Source organism: Rhinatrema bivittatum, chromosome 9 (genome assembly GCF_901001135.1).
Source record: "Rhinatrema bivittatum chromosome 9, aRhiBiv1.1, whole genome shotgun sequence".
Classification (NCBI taxonomy): domain Eukaryota; kingdom Metazoa; phylum Chordata; class Amphibia; order Gymnophiona; family Rhinatrematidae; genus Rhinatrema; species Rhinatrema bivittatum.
In genome coordinates this window covers 182,062,871-182,077,380 of record NC_042623.1, presented here as the reverse complement: position 1 = coordinate 182,077,380, position 14,510 = coordinate 182,062,871, and the positions used below count along the sequence as shown (strand labels likewise).

The window sequence follows — 14,510 nt, the reverse complement described above, 5'->3', positions numbered from 1 at the left end:
TGGGAAAGATAAGAAGAGAACCCCCAGAGGAAACGCTAAAAGTGCGATGGGAGAAGTAAGAAGAGAAACAAGACAGGACAGAGACCCGAAACCCAAGCAAGGACAGAGTATCATGGAGTAGATGGTGATCAATAGTATCAAAAGCAGACAGGTCAAGGAGATAAGGACAGAGTAAAGACCTTTGGCTTTAGCCATAGCCAGGTCACTGGAAACTTTGGCAAGGTCTGTTTCAGTTGAATAAAACTCAGACTGGAGTGGATCAAGAATGGCTTGAGATGTAATAAAGTTAAGACAGCGGCATTGAACAGCACATTCAAGTAGTTTGGGGGCAAAAAGGAGAAGGGAGATAGGAGGATGGTTGGCAGAATGGGATCCAGTGAGGGTTTTTAAGGAGAGGTAGGATTACAGCACATTGGAGGGCAGCAGGAACAGTAAGCAGTGGAGAGTGATAGGTTGAGGATGTAACAGATGGAAGGGACAACTGCAGCGGAGATGGAGCTGAGGAACTGGGTGGGGACAGGATCACAGGAACAAGTAGTGAGCTTGGAGGAAGAGAGAAGAGGAGCAGTTTCCTCCACTGTGACTTCAGGAAAGGAGGAGGGAGTGGCAGAGGCCAGGGAATGGGTAGAGGAAAGAAGTGGGGGAGAGGCAGGTAAAGGTGACATAGCTGAAAACTCAAGACTAATTTTGTGAATCTTATCATGGAAGTTGTCAGCCATTGTCTGGGCAGAGAGAGAAGGGGAGGAGGGAGGCGAGGGAAGTTTGAGGAGGGAACTGAGACAGTGAGGGTTGGATGCAAGAGAGTTTGTCAGAAGGATATAATATTCTTGTTTGGCAAGTGCAACAGAAGACCGGGAAGTGTATGGAAACTGCATGGGCACAGGATTTTAGCCAGGAAAATAAGTAGCCAAGGCTAGGGTTTAGTGCACCATACAGGATGGGTAAGAGGAGGGGCAAAAGTGTCTAAGGCTGAAGTGAACAGAGTGTTGCCTCTCATGTTCCCCACTCACTTCCTGCCTGAGGAGGAGGGAAATCTTCAAAATAATTAGTGATTTCGAAATACATACAATTAACCTTGATTTTGGAGCGTTACTAATTTTAATTTTGTTGCCGGTCATTCACAAACTAACATAGGTCAATTTAAAAGCCTTAGACTTAAAAGACTCCAAATAAATGATTTAAAACCCCTTAAACTGAGACATACCTAGTCCTTAATCAGCTTTTACAACTTTAGCAATTCAATAAAATTAAGATGCAGACAGAAGTCCAGCAGCGCGCTGGGGGCTATTCAGACTTTTGCATAGAGTGCCACGTGTATGATTATCTACCTGCTGGCGAGGGGTTATATGTGGGTACCTAGGGCAAAGGGTGCCTGATTCTTGGAATGAATCCAGTCTCTGGCGGTCAGAGAGGCAGACCTGGAGGAGTGGAGGCAGACAGAGGTATACTCAGGGACATAGAGCAGTCAAACTGCCCTTGTGCTGCGTTGGAGCAGGAAGATCACCTGACAGGAGACCATCACCCTGGTGTGGCAGGAAGTGATCCTGTAGCAAGGACTTGTTTTCCAGGTGATGCCTTATCCTCTCACACTGAGGATGTGTCTCCAGGAGGGAAGGGTTAGGATGGCAATTATAGTGAGTGAATCAATCATTAGGAATGTAGATAGCTGAGTGGCTGGGAGGGCATGGGGATTGCTTGGTAACTTGCCTGCCTGATGGGAAGGTGGCGGACTTCATGCACCACCTACAGATGTGAATTTCTCTGAACTGCCTGTATCATTTGCTAACAAGTAGGTTGTGAATAAGAGAGAAATGAAAGTACAAATAAAAGATATACTTTAAAATGTATGTGAATGCCAGAAGCCTGAATGGTAAGACTGGCGAGTTAGAATGATTGGCAATACATGAGGATTATAGACATTCTAAGCGTTTCAAAGACGTGGTGGAAGGAGGAAAACCAACAGGACCCTGATAGTTACCAGGGTATGAAGTTATATCGACATAATAGGGCAGATAAAACTGGTGGCGGGAGAGGCATTATACGACAGTCAAAGCTTCATAAAAATTGTGTAGGAAACAAAACGCACAGTGGAATGCTTATGGATAGAAATTCCATGAGTGATGGGTAAAAGCATAGCAGTGGTTGTATACGACTGGTCACCATGAAAAAACACGGCAATGCTAGCTGAAATTTAAAACGCAAATGAACTGGACAACACAACAATGATGGGAGATTTCATTTACCTCCATATCGATCGAGCTGATGTCTCATCGGGACATGCTAGAGGGGTTAAGTGTCCGGATGCCATGGAGCAGCTTCTTCCGATCTAGTCCTCACTGGAACACCCAGCCTGGTGCAAGGGGTTACTGGGGTGGGGCCGCTAAGCAACAGTGATCATAATGTAATCAAAATTTGACAATCACTGAGAGGAGGGCATTAAGTAAAATTATTGTAGTAGCATATAAAACTTTAAAAAGGGAGAACAATGACAGGAAAAAACTAAACTGCGTTGTTGCAAGGGTTACCAGTTTGCATGAGGCATGGACATTGTTTAAAAATATTTTAGAAGCCCAGATAAAATGTATTTAAAATGGTTGAAGAAAACCAAGTGACTACCACTAGGGTATAATGGTGAGGTAAAGGAGGCAGTCAAAAAATGGAAAGTAGACCCAAATGAAGAAATAGGCAAGAGCATAATCACTGGCAAGTTAGATGTAAAACGGGAGTTAGGCAGACCAAGGAAGACTAAGAAAAGCTTTCCAGCAAGTCAAAAACTAATAAAAAGTTTTCGAATACATTTGAAGCAAACATCCTGTGAAAGAGCCAGGGGACCTGGGACCTGTGCTGTTTATATCTCAGCACCAAAAGGAGGATGATAGGTCACATCTCCTCTACGTCCCGCTCAAACTTGCGAATGTATCCAACAAATTCTTTTGGTGGCAGCAAAAGATTCATAATGATTCCAGGCCACTTAATGTAGAACCTGCACAACGAAGCAGTCTCCCAAACTGGCAGATAAACCAAAGTGTTGTCAAACAATAGCAAACAGGCCCTGAGGCTTAATAGCTAGTCAGTAAGTATAAAGCACCCTGCTCAAGTAGCAGAGAATCAAGCAGGATCAGTCTGTGCCTGAGATCCCAGGGAATTCCTTTGCAGACGTCGACGGCCATTTGCGACTCTTTGCCATTTCGGAGGTGCCGACGGTGGTGCACCTCGATGATATGCGCCCACGGTCGCAGACTTAGGGGGTACCTCCACGTTGATACCCGCTGCAGTAAGTATCCCTGCTGCCTCTTCCACGGTGCTCACCCTGTGAGAAATCCCCTCCAGTGTGAAAACCATACCTCCAGGAAAGATCCAGCGATAACGAACATTGGAGGCCAAAAGTTGAGAAGTAATACACTTGAATTCCTGTCTCTTGCGGAGTGTAGCCGCTGCCAGATCAGCGAATATAGCGATCTCATGTCCATCCCAAAGCCATGTGCGCTGCTTGCGAGCAGCACCGAATACGTGCTCTTTTTGCTGATAGGAGAGGTAGCACGCCACGATATCTCTGGGCTTGTTGGAGGTCCGAGGTCCAAGGGTCCTGTGTGCCCGCTCTATATTAATAGCAACATCATCTGCCACCGCAGACTGCTCTCCCTGCGAAAGAAAAAATTTTGATAGCCGAGTGACTACGGCCATGCAGTCAGCATAATCTTCAGTCTCAGGGACCCCTCGAATGCGAATGTTGCACCGTCTGCTGCGGTTTTCAATGTCCTCCATTTTGTCTGCTAGTTGTTGATATTGCGAGGTAAGCGCCGCAGTGTCCTTTTGAAGAGAGTGCCAGCTTTCCCCTTGAGTGTCTAAGCGTATTTCCGTCTCATCCAGCCTCCTGGTTATGCCTGCATGTTCTTCTCTAATTTCTTCAATAATAGTTGACATTTCCATTTTATAATTTTTAATGTCCTGCCTAATTTCCATAAACCAACCGCGCATTTCGCCGCGCGTGGGCAGGTCCATGTCATTCCCCTCAGGCAAGCCTCCGTCCTCCCGCTGCGCAGCTTGAGTCTCCCCCGACGCCATTTTGCCACTCGCCGACTCGGGCTCCTCTCCGAGTTTCGAATATGAAAATTTCTGCAGATCGGCGAATTTTTTCTTACCCGCCGCCGCCATCAGGTTCCCGGGAGCGTTAGGCAGCACGGAGTGTCAGTGGAATCGTGTATTTAAAAGCCAAAAGATGCTTTTAGTTTGAATGGGAGCGGAGAGCACCGAGTTAAGGTGTTCTCATGAAGAGTGACGTCACTTCCTCCCAGGGACCTGTGCTGTTTAACATATTCATAAATGATCTGGGTAAAGGGAATGAGGTGATAAAATTTGCAGAGGATACAAAATTATTCAAATTTGTTAAAACAGCAGCTGACTGTGAGGGACTGCAGAAGAACCTCATGAGTCTAGGAGACTGGGCAACTGAATGGCAGATGTAAAAGTGCAAAGTGATGCACAGAGAAAAATAACCCCATTTACAGGTACAAGATGCTGGCAGTGGTCAAAACAGCAAACCATGTTAGGAATGATCAAAAAGTAAAATATCATGTTGCCTCTATAATCAAGCAATAGTGCGACCGCAGCTAGAGTACTGGTTGCCCAATCTCAAGAAAGCAGGACTAGAAAAGGTGCAGAGGAGGGAGACAAGTGATCAAGGGGATGGAGCCTCTCTCCTGTGAGGAGAGGCTACGCAGGCTGGGGCTCCTCAGCATGGTGCAGGAACCCTACCTAGAGAAGCATTTCGAAGGCTTGATGACATCTCCACACTATCCACAAGGGAAATACGCAGGAGTGGGTATTTTGTTTTCTAACACCTCGCACTGTGAAGTGAGATCTGTTGATCGGGATCCGGAGGGGCGGCACCTTTTAGTACAATTTAGGGTGGGAGGTTAATTTGCCTGCTCCCAATAAAGATCGAGGAGTATTTTTAGATTCACAATTCGGAGGTGGAGGAAAAGCTAATAGTGGGAGGAGATTTTAATTGCTCCCGAATTCCTAAGATACATAGCTCCTCAGGGAAAGGAATCCTGCCTAAATCTTAAGAATTTTATAGAACAATGGGGCTTGTTGGATGTGTGGAGATCACACTCTCTCTAAACCACATCTTTTATGCTCCCGAATAGATTTTGTTCTAGTGTAAAGAGAAGCAGGTGTGGGTAACATCACGTGGTCTGACCATGCTCCCATCTGGTTGGTACTGCAAGCGGGGGATCAGGAAAATAGAAGCGAGGTGTAGTGCTTCAATGAGAGCTTACTGAACGATGAGGATTGCTGCACACAGTTCATCTCCGAATAATCACCAGCAGCGGAGTCGAACGATGCAAGTGGAACGTCCCTGATAGGACTACGAGACTGCGGGAAGGCAGTAATATGACGCAAATTGATTGCTAGTACAGTCTATAAAATAAAGAAAGAAGCTTAGACTTGCTTTAGTAAAAGAAATTGCACGCCTGGAGGTATTACATCCACAATCTCTGAAGGCCTACCAAGAACTGAGCACTTAGGATTCAGATGTTATTGCTTATCAATTGGATATGGTCCAGCAGCAGTTTGGGGGGGGGGGGGGGGGGGGGTTTGGGTTTTTTTTAAATTCTGAAACAGAGCAAGCAAATTATTAGCAAGAAGGCTTACAAATCAATCTGCCCAGACACAAGTTGTTAACCTAAAGAGCTAGTCAGGGAGATTTCTCTTCTCTAATGCTCAGATAATTCTATGAAAGTTGCATGGCTCTGATCCTATGACTGAGGATTATCTGTCAGAGCTATCACCAAAGCAATGGAATTGGCTAGACAGAGAGATATCAGCTATGGAAGTGATACAAGTGATTAAAAAAAAAAAAAAAAAATTTAAGGTAGGCAAGACCCCAGGGTAAGACATACGCAATGCAGTTTGTTTTTTTTAAACGTTTCACAAGCCGTTTGGGAGCGCCACTGACCAAAATGTTTAATCATTTGAGGGTGGATGGGCATTTTTCAACAGAGGTCAACTCTGTAGGGATTACTGCAATTGCTAAGGAAGGGAGAGACCCAGGGTTGTAGGGCTCATTTTGGCCCATTCTCAAGAAGACTTGTCGAAAGTAGCCCCATCCGGGTTTCCTCAGAGAGTTCCTCCCCCAAATCCCGTTCCCATTGCTCTAATGTGAAAAGGTTTAGACTGAAGACCCTTACTCAAAAATGATTATAATTTAGAGAGAGAGAGTTTTCATAGTTTTATCAGCTCCCCTACATAAAAACTCTTGAAAAAGGAAACTCCCCCGAGATAAACCAGATACTATACGAGTATCGGACAAGAAATGTTATAATTACAAATATGAAAAAGCTTCCTGTTCTGGTAAATTATACCGAAGGCCTGTGGTGGGAAGGTCCAACAGACCGTTCAAACCCCGTACATGTTCCAAACGTGATCTGCCTCTAGGCTTTCAGCACGACAGGTGGATAAGGGGAGACCCGGAGAGAAAGAAATAATTCCCTGTCACCTGTGATTCCCAACATGTCCAAATATTCAGAGAATGTACCAGAGAGGGCGGTAATTCTGGTGAACTCCCCAACGTGGCACTCGGTGGCATCTCCCCGAGTATGGCCTGCTCCAGTAGTACCCAGGGCTTCATATTAGTCACCCTATGCCCGTCTACAATCACCCTCAGGACAGAAGTTTTTCAGAATCCCGAGTTGGGTGGAAGAGGTAAACAAAGGACAGTTATTTACACTTTCAAGTACCACTAAAACAAGGGGACGCGCCATGAAACTAATAACCAGCAGATTCAAAACAGATCACAGAAAGTATTTTTCCACTCAGCGCATAATCAAGCTGTGCAATCTGTTGCCAAAGGACGTGATGAAGGTGATGAGCATAGCGGAGTGTAAATGAGTTAGACAAGTCCATAACACATTATTAGCCAGGTCTTCTCTCTTATCTCTCCCTACACCCCTCCTCGTGCACTCTGCTCGTCGGATAAGTCACTCCTACCTGTGTCCTTCTCCTCTACTGCCAATTCCAGACTCCGTGCTTTCCAGCCGGCTGCACCGTGTGCTTGGAAGAGACGTCCTGGGCTGGTGCACCCTGCTCCCTCTCTCACCAGGTTTAAATCCCATCTGAAGACCTACCTGTTTGAGGCTATTTTTAAATCTTAAGCCTGATTGTCCACCTTCAGCCTCAGTAACTAATTTTAAGCATTGTCTTACTATAATGAAGCTCCCCAGCTCTCTTGATCTGTACATTTGTCTTGATCAGACTGTAAGAATACAATATAAGGCTTTATGTATAATTCATAAATTAATCCACGATGAAAAGGCCGACTGGCTTAACACAGCACTGCGTGTACATGTCCCGCACAGAAACCTGAGATCTGCTAATAAGGCTCTTCTAACCATCCCCTCTGTGAAAACAGCACATCTCACTCAGGTAAGGGAGAGAGCACTGTCACTGGCTGACCCCGTGCTATGGAATACCATGCCACTCGAAATTAGGCTGCAGAGAAATTTCAAAATATTCAAATCTAACTTGAAAACCTGGCTCTTTAAACAAGCTTTTTATAAAGATAAAGAGAAGGAGAAAAACAGTTGATTCATAAGGACGCACCAAGCAAGCAGTTGTTGTTTAACCTACAAATGCATTTTAATGTTAAATTTGAACCGCTTAATTTCCTAACAAACAGATAAGCTTAACTTAAACAAATAGTTTATTGTACTAAAATGTTACCATACTATGACGACATGTTTTATTTGTAATCTATACCACTCATATTTTTCTTTATCGTGCCTTTCTGTAAACCGTTGTGATGGTTATCTAACTTAATGACGGTACAGAAGAGTTTTTAAATTAAATTAAGCTCTATTGAGCAGGGACTGTCTCTTATGTGTCATTTGTACAGCGCTGCAATCATCAAGAAGCACCACAGAAATGTTAAGTAGAGTAATAGTTCTGCACCTGGGAGTGAGCCACAGGAGTGAGATCTATTTTATGGGATCTTCCAGGTACCTGCACCCTGGACTGGCCACTGCCAGAGACAGGATGCTGGGCTCAATGGACTTTGATCTTATGTTATCTCTGAGATAACCACCCTGTCTCTTCCTTTCTGACCCCTAACCTAGTTCCCTGACAGTGGTGTCTTTTATGAAAAGCAGCTCTCGCCCTTTCTGGGGTCCTCTGTTACTCTCCCTGTGATATCCTGCACACTAAACCCCTCATTTTTCTATCTCCCCTGTAGGTACTGCCTTCCTGCTATGAAGGAGCTCTGCAATGGAACAGTTGGGTCTCATCACGTTTAATCTTCCTGAGACGCTCCATCCACTTCGTACCCTTGATCTCTGGGGGACACGGTGAATTCTGGGTTGCTGTCCTCAAATTCTAGCTACTTTGTCCTAGAGTCACGCAACTCCATGTGCTCATGGGACATCACCAATCTCAAGACCGTCTCACAGATATTCCAGTGTAGCACTCCCAGAATTTCACATCTTACCCATACTGTCAAAGGGGGAAGGCCTTTCGAGTCACTGCTTCTCCTAGAGGCTATGAAGTCAAACTCTTTTGTCCCTAAGTGCCTTTTTATGGCTGCACTAATCTTTCCGAGCGGCTGGATCAGTTGTGCCTTGCATCAGAAATGCATCACGGTCACCAATTGAAAACGTAGCCCCTTCCATCCCCGTATCTCCCCTGCCTCTCTGTAACTAGCTGTTTTTGCCTGTTGGCTGAGACAGGAACGTGCTTCCCCCCTCTGCTCTGTTACAGTTCAACAAGGCTCCAGAAATCTGCACCAAGACCTCCAATTTAGAAACTTTTATAGTCCTCTTATAACGAACCAGCCATGCTAAGCGGATTACAAGACAGCATTATATCATACAATGAAAACACAACATTTCACATCATCTTACATAAAACAAGCAGCATTTTTAGAGCATAAACCTGCAAAACCCTTCTGGAACAGCAAAGCTTGTAGCTGTCTGCGAAATAACCTTTAATCATCAATAGACTGCAAAGAACTGGGCAAGGTGTCCCATAAACTGGGCCCAGGAACGGAGAATGGCCAACACCTTTCCCTTATCCCCCGAGAGGTAAACAAACCTCTTAGCACCAGCCGGGCAGCAGAATCCTGCAATCTCTGCAATGCCTGCTAATATATAAAGTCTTACAGAACTCAATCGTGGGCAGCACAAACGGACACGAGTCTGAAAACTGCTTCAAACCAACGCATTTCTTATCTGCCGCAGAGTTCGCAGTTTATGAAACCCAGACTTCAACGCTGATTGAATTTGTGAATGAAAACTTAAAATGCGAGTCAAAACAGACCCTCAAATGTTTAACCACCATCTTGACTTGAACTGTAGTCCCAGTCACAGAAACAGCGCACCCATCAAATCTGGGGGGGTAACCTGGACCTACAGCAAATACACAGTGCTGGGGGTGTCAAATATTAAACAGGGCTGCAGACAAAACGGGCCCCTGAAGGACCCACAATGTAAAAACATATGGAAAACAAACTGCGAAGATATAAATGAACCCTATTTTTGCAGAGAGCCGTCCTAGCTTCTGCAGGTTACTCCGTCAGTACTGTCTCATGCAGAACTGGCCATAACCAAGACAGCTCTTATTTACCACAAAGCCATCACACTGTAACCCAACCTCCTTCCCTATCACCACAAACCTATTCCTTGCAGCCGCTCCAGGCAGGAGCCTAGAGAAGGTATTCCCAGCCTCACCTGGCTAAAGATGTGTGAGCAGACACACGAGACAACGCCTGAGCTCCCAACGTTAGCCGTCAGGCTGAAGCTGTGGCCTGGTGCTGGGCGGTCACTAAACCACACGGTGACATTCGCCAGAGCTGTGGCCCTGCGGGGAAGCAGCCATCCCAATCCCAACAGCACTCACCAACGGCAAATAAACATGTTCTGCTGAACCCAACAAATGAGAGGAAGGTACCGTAAAGCACCCGGCGTACCTGAATAAAATGAAGCCCAGAGACTCCACGGCGGCCCTCCTCACATCATCATTCACATCGCTCACCTACAAGAAAGAAAGACGAGACGTAAGGAGCAGCTAACAAACAGCCTGGGAAAGCTTCCCAGCTAGAAAGCACACACTGACACCCCCATCCCGCCAGAGGCATAGCTGGTGACCCGGCAGAGAGCCACGCTAGAATACTTTCCGAGAGCTGAACTCACGTTAAACGTGCCTTAAGCCTTCAGAGAGGGGCGAGTTATAATCACAAACATCTTTCTGAAGGGCACCAGACTGCTTGGAACCAGATGCTCATGAGATACAGCAAATCGCTAGGCCTGCTTACACCCAAACTTTGCTTCATGAAAGGGGTCAGTAGCATCCTGCCAGGAAAGGGGAGCTTCCCCCATGCTTAGGACTTGCTCTGCCTGGCTCGGATTGTGCTTAAGATGAGGTAAAAACCAGCGAGTAGAGCATTCCAGCGTCAGACCATAAGCGTGAAAGGTGCTCCAGCCTGGCAGATTTCACCAAGGTTTAGGAGATCTGGGAGGCCGGCAGCAGAGGAACAACTCATGGCCAGGAACAGATGGGGGTGAGAGGTTCAGACACACATAAAGGGGGAAAGGTCCATAAAAGCCATGCGTGTACTCGGCACAGGGCTCCTGGAAAGACATGAAAACTAGCGTGACAAACTCCCTCCAGGACCCCCCATCCTCCAGGCTCTGCTTACTCGTACAATACGTTTTCTTCTTCTTGGCTACTGAAAATCAAACTGTACTCTCTCTCCTTTATCTACCAGCCCTCACTGGAAGCAAAGACCCCCCCCCCCCCCCCCCAAAACAGGAACCTTGCTTTCTTCTGTCCAATGGACAGAGAGGAGAAAAAAAACCCACAACTTGATTTTGATCTACTGAAGAAGTGAGCAGATGCTACCCTACCAGCATCTGACAGACAGAGTTTAACCCTTAACTCTTTCACTGCCACAGCACTACAAACCTCTCTCTATACCACTAAAGGCAGTCATGTCAGCAGTGACACGGCAGCTCCCTTCTGGGCGACCAAAGTTTATTTAGTTCCATTTCAATGCGAGCTCATAGTGAATTATAGATACAAAATTTAACATCCATGGCGGGGTTGTACAACTTTATTCTTTCTAAACTGGAATCATCACTTGCACAAGCATAAAAGCAGCCAGAAATCTAAGGAAAACGAGGCGGGGAACCTCTCCCTCTCTCCGGCCTGCAGAGCTCCTCTCGGGGTATCGGCGAGTGCCAGCTGAGACAGCAGTGGCTGCTACCACCGTCCCGAACACAGAGCACTCAACAAGCCGAGCACGAGTACTCCCTGCTGCAAACCCACTACAGCTCGCACGAAGGATTCCTCCTACCCTCTCTGCTCGCTGGGAGACGGCAGATTTACTGCAACGGCCTGCAAGGAGCCCCAAGCCACTTGGACTTCAGAAGGCTCTCAGACGTCCTCCCACTCCAGCACAGAGTGACGGCTTCCCACCCATTTCTGGAAACGCCACATCATACTCACAGCCACATGCAGCAGGCGTCGGATTGCCTTGTTGTTGCCAGATCCGCAGTAGGCCATGGCCACGGTGTACATCCCTGACCGACGCAAGATGGGGTCCTGGAAGGACAGACAGCGAGAGCTCGTTAGTTCTAGGGCAAGGCCAAGCAAAGAGAGAGAGAGCGCTTCCATCCTGTCCCACCCAGGCACTGAGAACAGGAAAGAATTAATCAGCTTTCTGGGGAAAGGAAAGAGTGTCTGGTACTTTACACACATTTCCTACAAAATATGATAAGCACTTAAGCCAGGCTGGTGGTGGTAGCAGCAGGAGACCAGAGGTCCAATTCGCACTTGGATTCCAATCTGCTGAAGTAGCGCTCACAGCTGCTGGAGAGGGCTCGGCATCGCTCTTACAGGCTCAGTCGGCGGCCAGACAAAGTATTAAAAGAGAGAGCAGCAGAGAAGGAGGTCACGTAAGCAACAAACCTTGTCCCTGCAGAGAGACTCGATCAGTGCATCTGCCTCCTCCATCCTGCCGTACATCACCAGAGCAATGCCGACAGCAAGGCCCCGCAAAATCTTCTCGTGCTGCGTCTCCTGCGCATACCCCACCATGTCCTCAATCGCTTGGGCGTTCTTCGATCCCAGCATGACCAGGCCAAGGGCTAGGCCTGCCGCCTCTCCTGCATGGCAAAGAGCAAAGCTCACTTTACGGGAACATTGCCAAGGGTGCTTCTAGGACAAGAAAGATTTCCAGGGGGGGAACATTACAGAGGAGCCTTCAGCTCAATATCACATCCCACACACGCAGACAAACCTAAAATAGCAAAACACAGAGTGCCAGCAATATATAAGCATCTCACCCTCCTTCTCCCTCCCCGAGTACTAAATGTCTGCTGCCCAGGTGCCCAGGAACTTCCTGCAGGCCCACCCCCGATTCCTAGAAACAGAGAAACGCGACGGCAGGAAGAGACCATATGGTCCATCCACCCAACTAATTTCCATCAATCCCTGTCTTTATCCCATGATTTCTTGGATTCAGATACTGCCCTGGTCTCCACCACCTAAACCTCTGCTCTTTTGGGCCTCTAGGACTGGGATTCTGGCCCCATGAGCCCCCTTTATCAATCTTGTTGGCTTTTATTCCACACTTAATCACCACAGCCCCAAACAAGGTACAACCGACTCAATCCAAAAACATGGAAAAAGGACACAAAACATCAAACAGGAAATATTCCCCTATTTTACATTTCACCTCCGACCCACCTTGTCTGGTCTTTGCAGGGATGGTGCTAGGCTCCTTCCAGAGATCTGCAATCATAGCCCCTGACCATGACTTCCCTGCCCCTCCATCCCCCACCCCAGCAAATCAAACCACGTGCTTGCACATGGCACAGCACAGCCACCAAAACATCGGGCCAGGCATGGTCTTTAATTTTAATAACTATAGCCTTCAGACTTCATGTTTGACTTTTCCCGTTCACTGGAGAATCGCTCTGCGTTTCTGCCAGCAGCTCCTGGACTCATCATCCCTGGATACTAACCTCACTTCCTGAGCTTTGACTCACACTGGACCAACAATGATCCCAAAATCCAAGACTCGCCAAGGTGGGCAGCTCTGAGGCCATGGCCCCAGACCTACAGGGAGTCCCAATCATGCACAGGGATCTCACCTCTCAATACTGGATATTGGGATTACTCTGCTTATGTTCCTTCGTTCATGAATGTCAGGTACCAGAACTGTGCTACCAGGCACATTCACCCCAAGTCTTCCTGAATAACAAAGCACTTTTAGCTCCTGTTTATACTGCTACTGGTACTCTAAGCATTACTTGCCCGTGACAGCATCGTCCTGGTACAGGTTGGTTTTTAGTAGGTCATACACATCCTGACGGGCAGTGCCCATTGCAGCCAGCCCCAGGCCCAGACAGCCCCCGTGACGCACAATCTGCAAGGAGACAGGAGAGGAAAAAAGATAAAGCACCGTGCTTCATGTTCGGTAACATCCACAGGTCTGCCTCACACCCATTCCCAGCATGCACTGCTGAAATCCTCACACCCACGCTCAAAGCCCGGACACATCTGTCCGAGTGCACTGCTGCTCCCATGGTGACACAGGCTGAGCTACAGTACTTCAAGCATCATTATGGGCTTCAGATAAATTGCATCAGCACACTATCTTCTATTCATGTTTGGGAGGTCCTGTGGCAGTTAAAAATGCAAACAAACAATGTTAGGAATTATTAGGAAGGGAATGGAGAATAAAATGGAGGATGCCATAATGCCTCTATCACTCCACGGTGAGACCCCACCTTGAATACTGTGTACAACTCTGGTCGCCGCATCTCAAAAAAGATATATTTGCGATGAAGAAGGTACAGAGAAGGGCAACCAAAATGATAAAGGGGATGGAACAGCTCCCCTATGAGGAAAGGCTGAAGAGGTTAGGACTGTTCAGCTTGGAGAAGAGACGGCTGAGGGGGGATATGATAGAGGTCTTTAAGATCATGAGAGGGTAGATGTGAATCGGGTAGATGTGAATCGGTTATTTACTCTTTCGGATAATAGAAAGACTAGGGGGCACTCCATGAAGTCAGCATGGGGCACATTTAAAACTAATCGAAGAAAGTTCTTTTTCACTCAACGCACAATAAAGCTCTGGAATTCGTTGCCAGAGGATGTGGTTAGTGCAGTTAGTGTAGCTGGGTTCAAAAAAGGTTTGGATAAGTTCTTGGAGGAGAAGTCCATTAATGGCTATTAATCAAGTTTACTTAGGGAATAGCCACTGCTATTACTTGCATCAGTAGCATGGGATCTTCTTAGTGTTTGGGTAATTGCCAGGTTCTTGTGGCCTGGATTGGCCTCTGTTGGAAACAGGATGCTGGGCTTGATGGACCCTTGGTCTGACCCAGCATGGCAATTTCTTATGTTCTTAATCCTTGGCCACTACAGGTTGCTATAAGTACTTAGCATTGGACAGAGGAGAAAACCAGTGCCTAGCAGCCAAAAGAGAAAGAAGGGAGAACATGTGGCAG

The 14,510-nt window shown here is 46.8% G+C and overlaps 1 protein-coding gene across 1 annotated transcript in view; it reads right to left on the bottom strand.

Annotated features, from left to right (window-relative positions):
- The window catches only part of PSMD1 (proteasome 26S subunit, non-ATPase 1), a 244,400-nt gene that overhangs the window by 197,534 nt on the left and 32,356 nt on the right, over nt 1-14,510 (bottom strand). Inside the window, 4 exon segments of the mRNA XM_029614980.1 lie at nt 9,962-10,026; nt 11,500-11,595; nt 11,962-12,158; nt 13,312-13,423. Of these exon segments, the coding sequence (XP_029470840.1) occupies nt 9,962-10,026; nt 11,500-11,595; nt 11,962-12,158; nt 13,312-13,423 (470 nt within the window).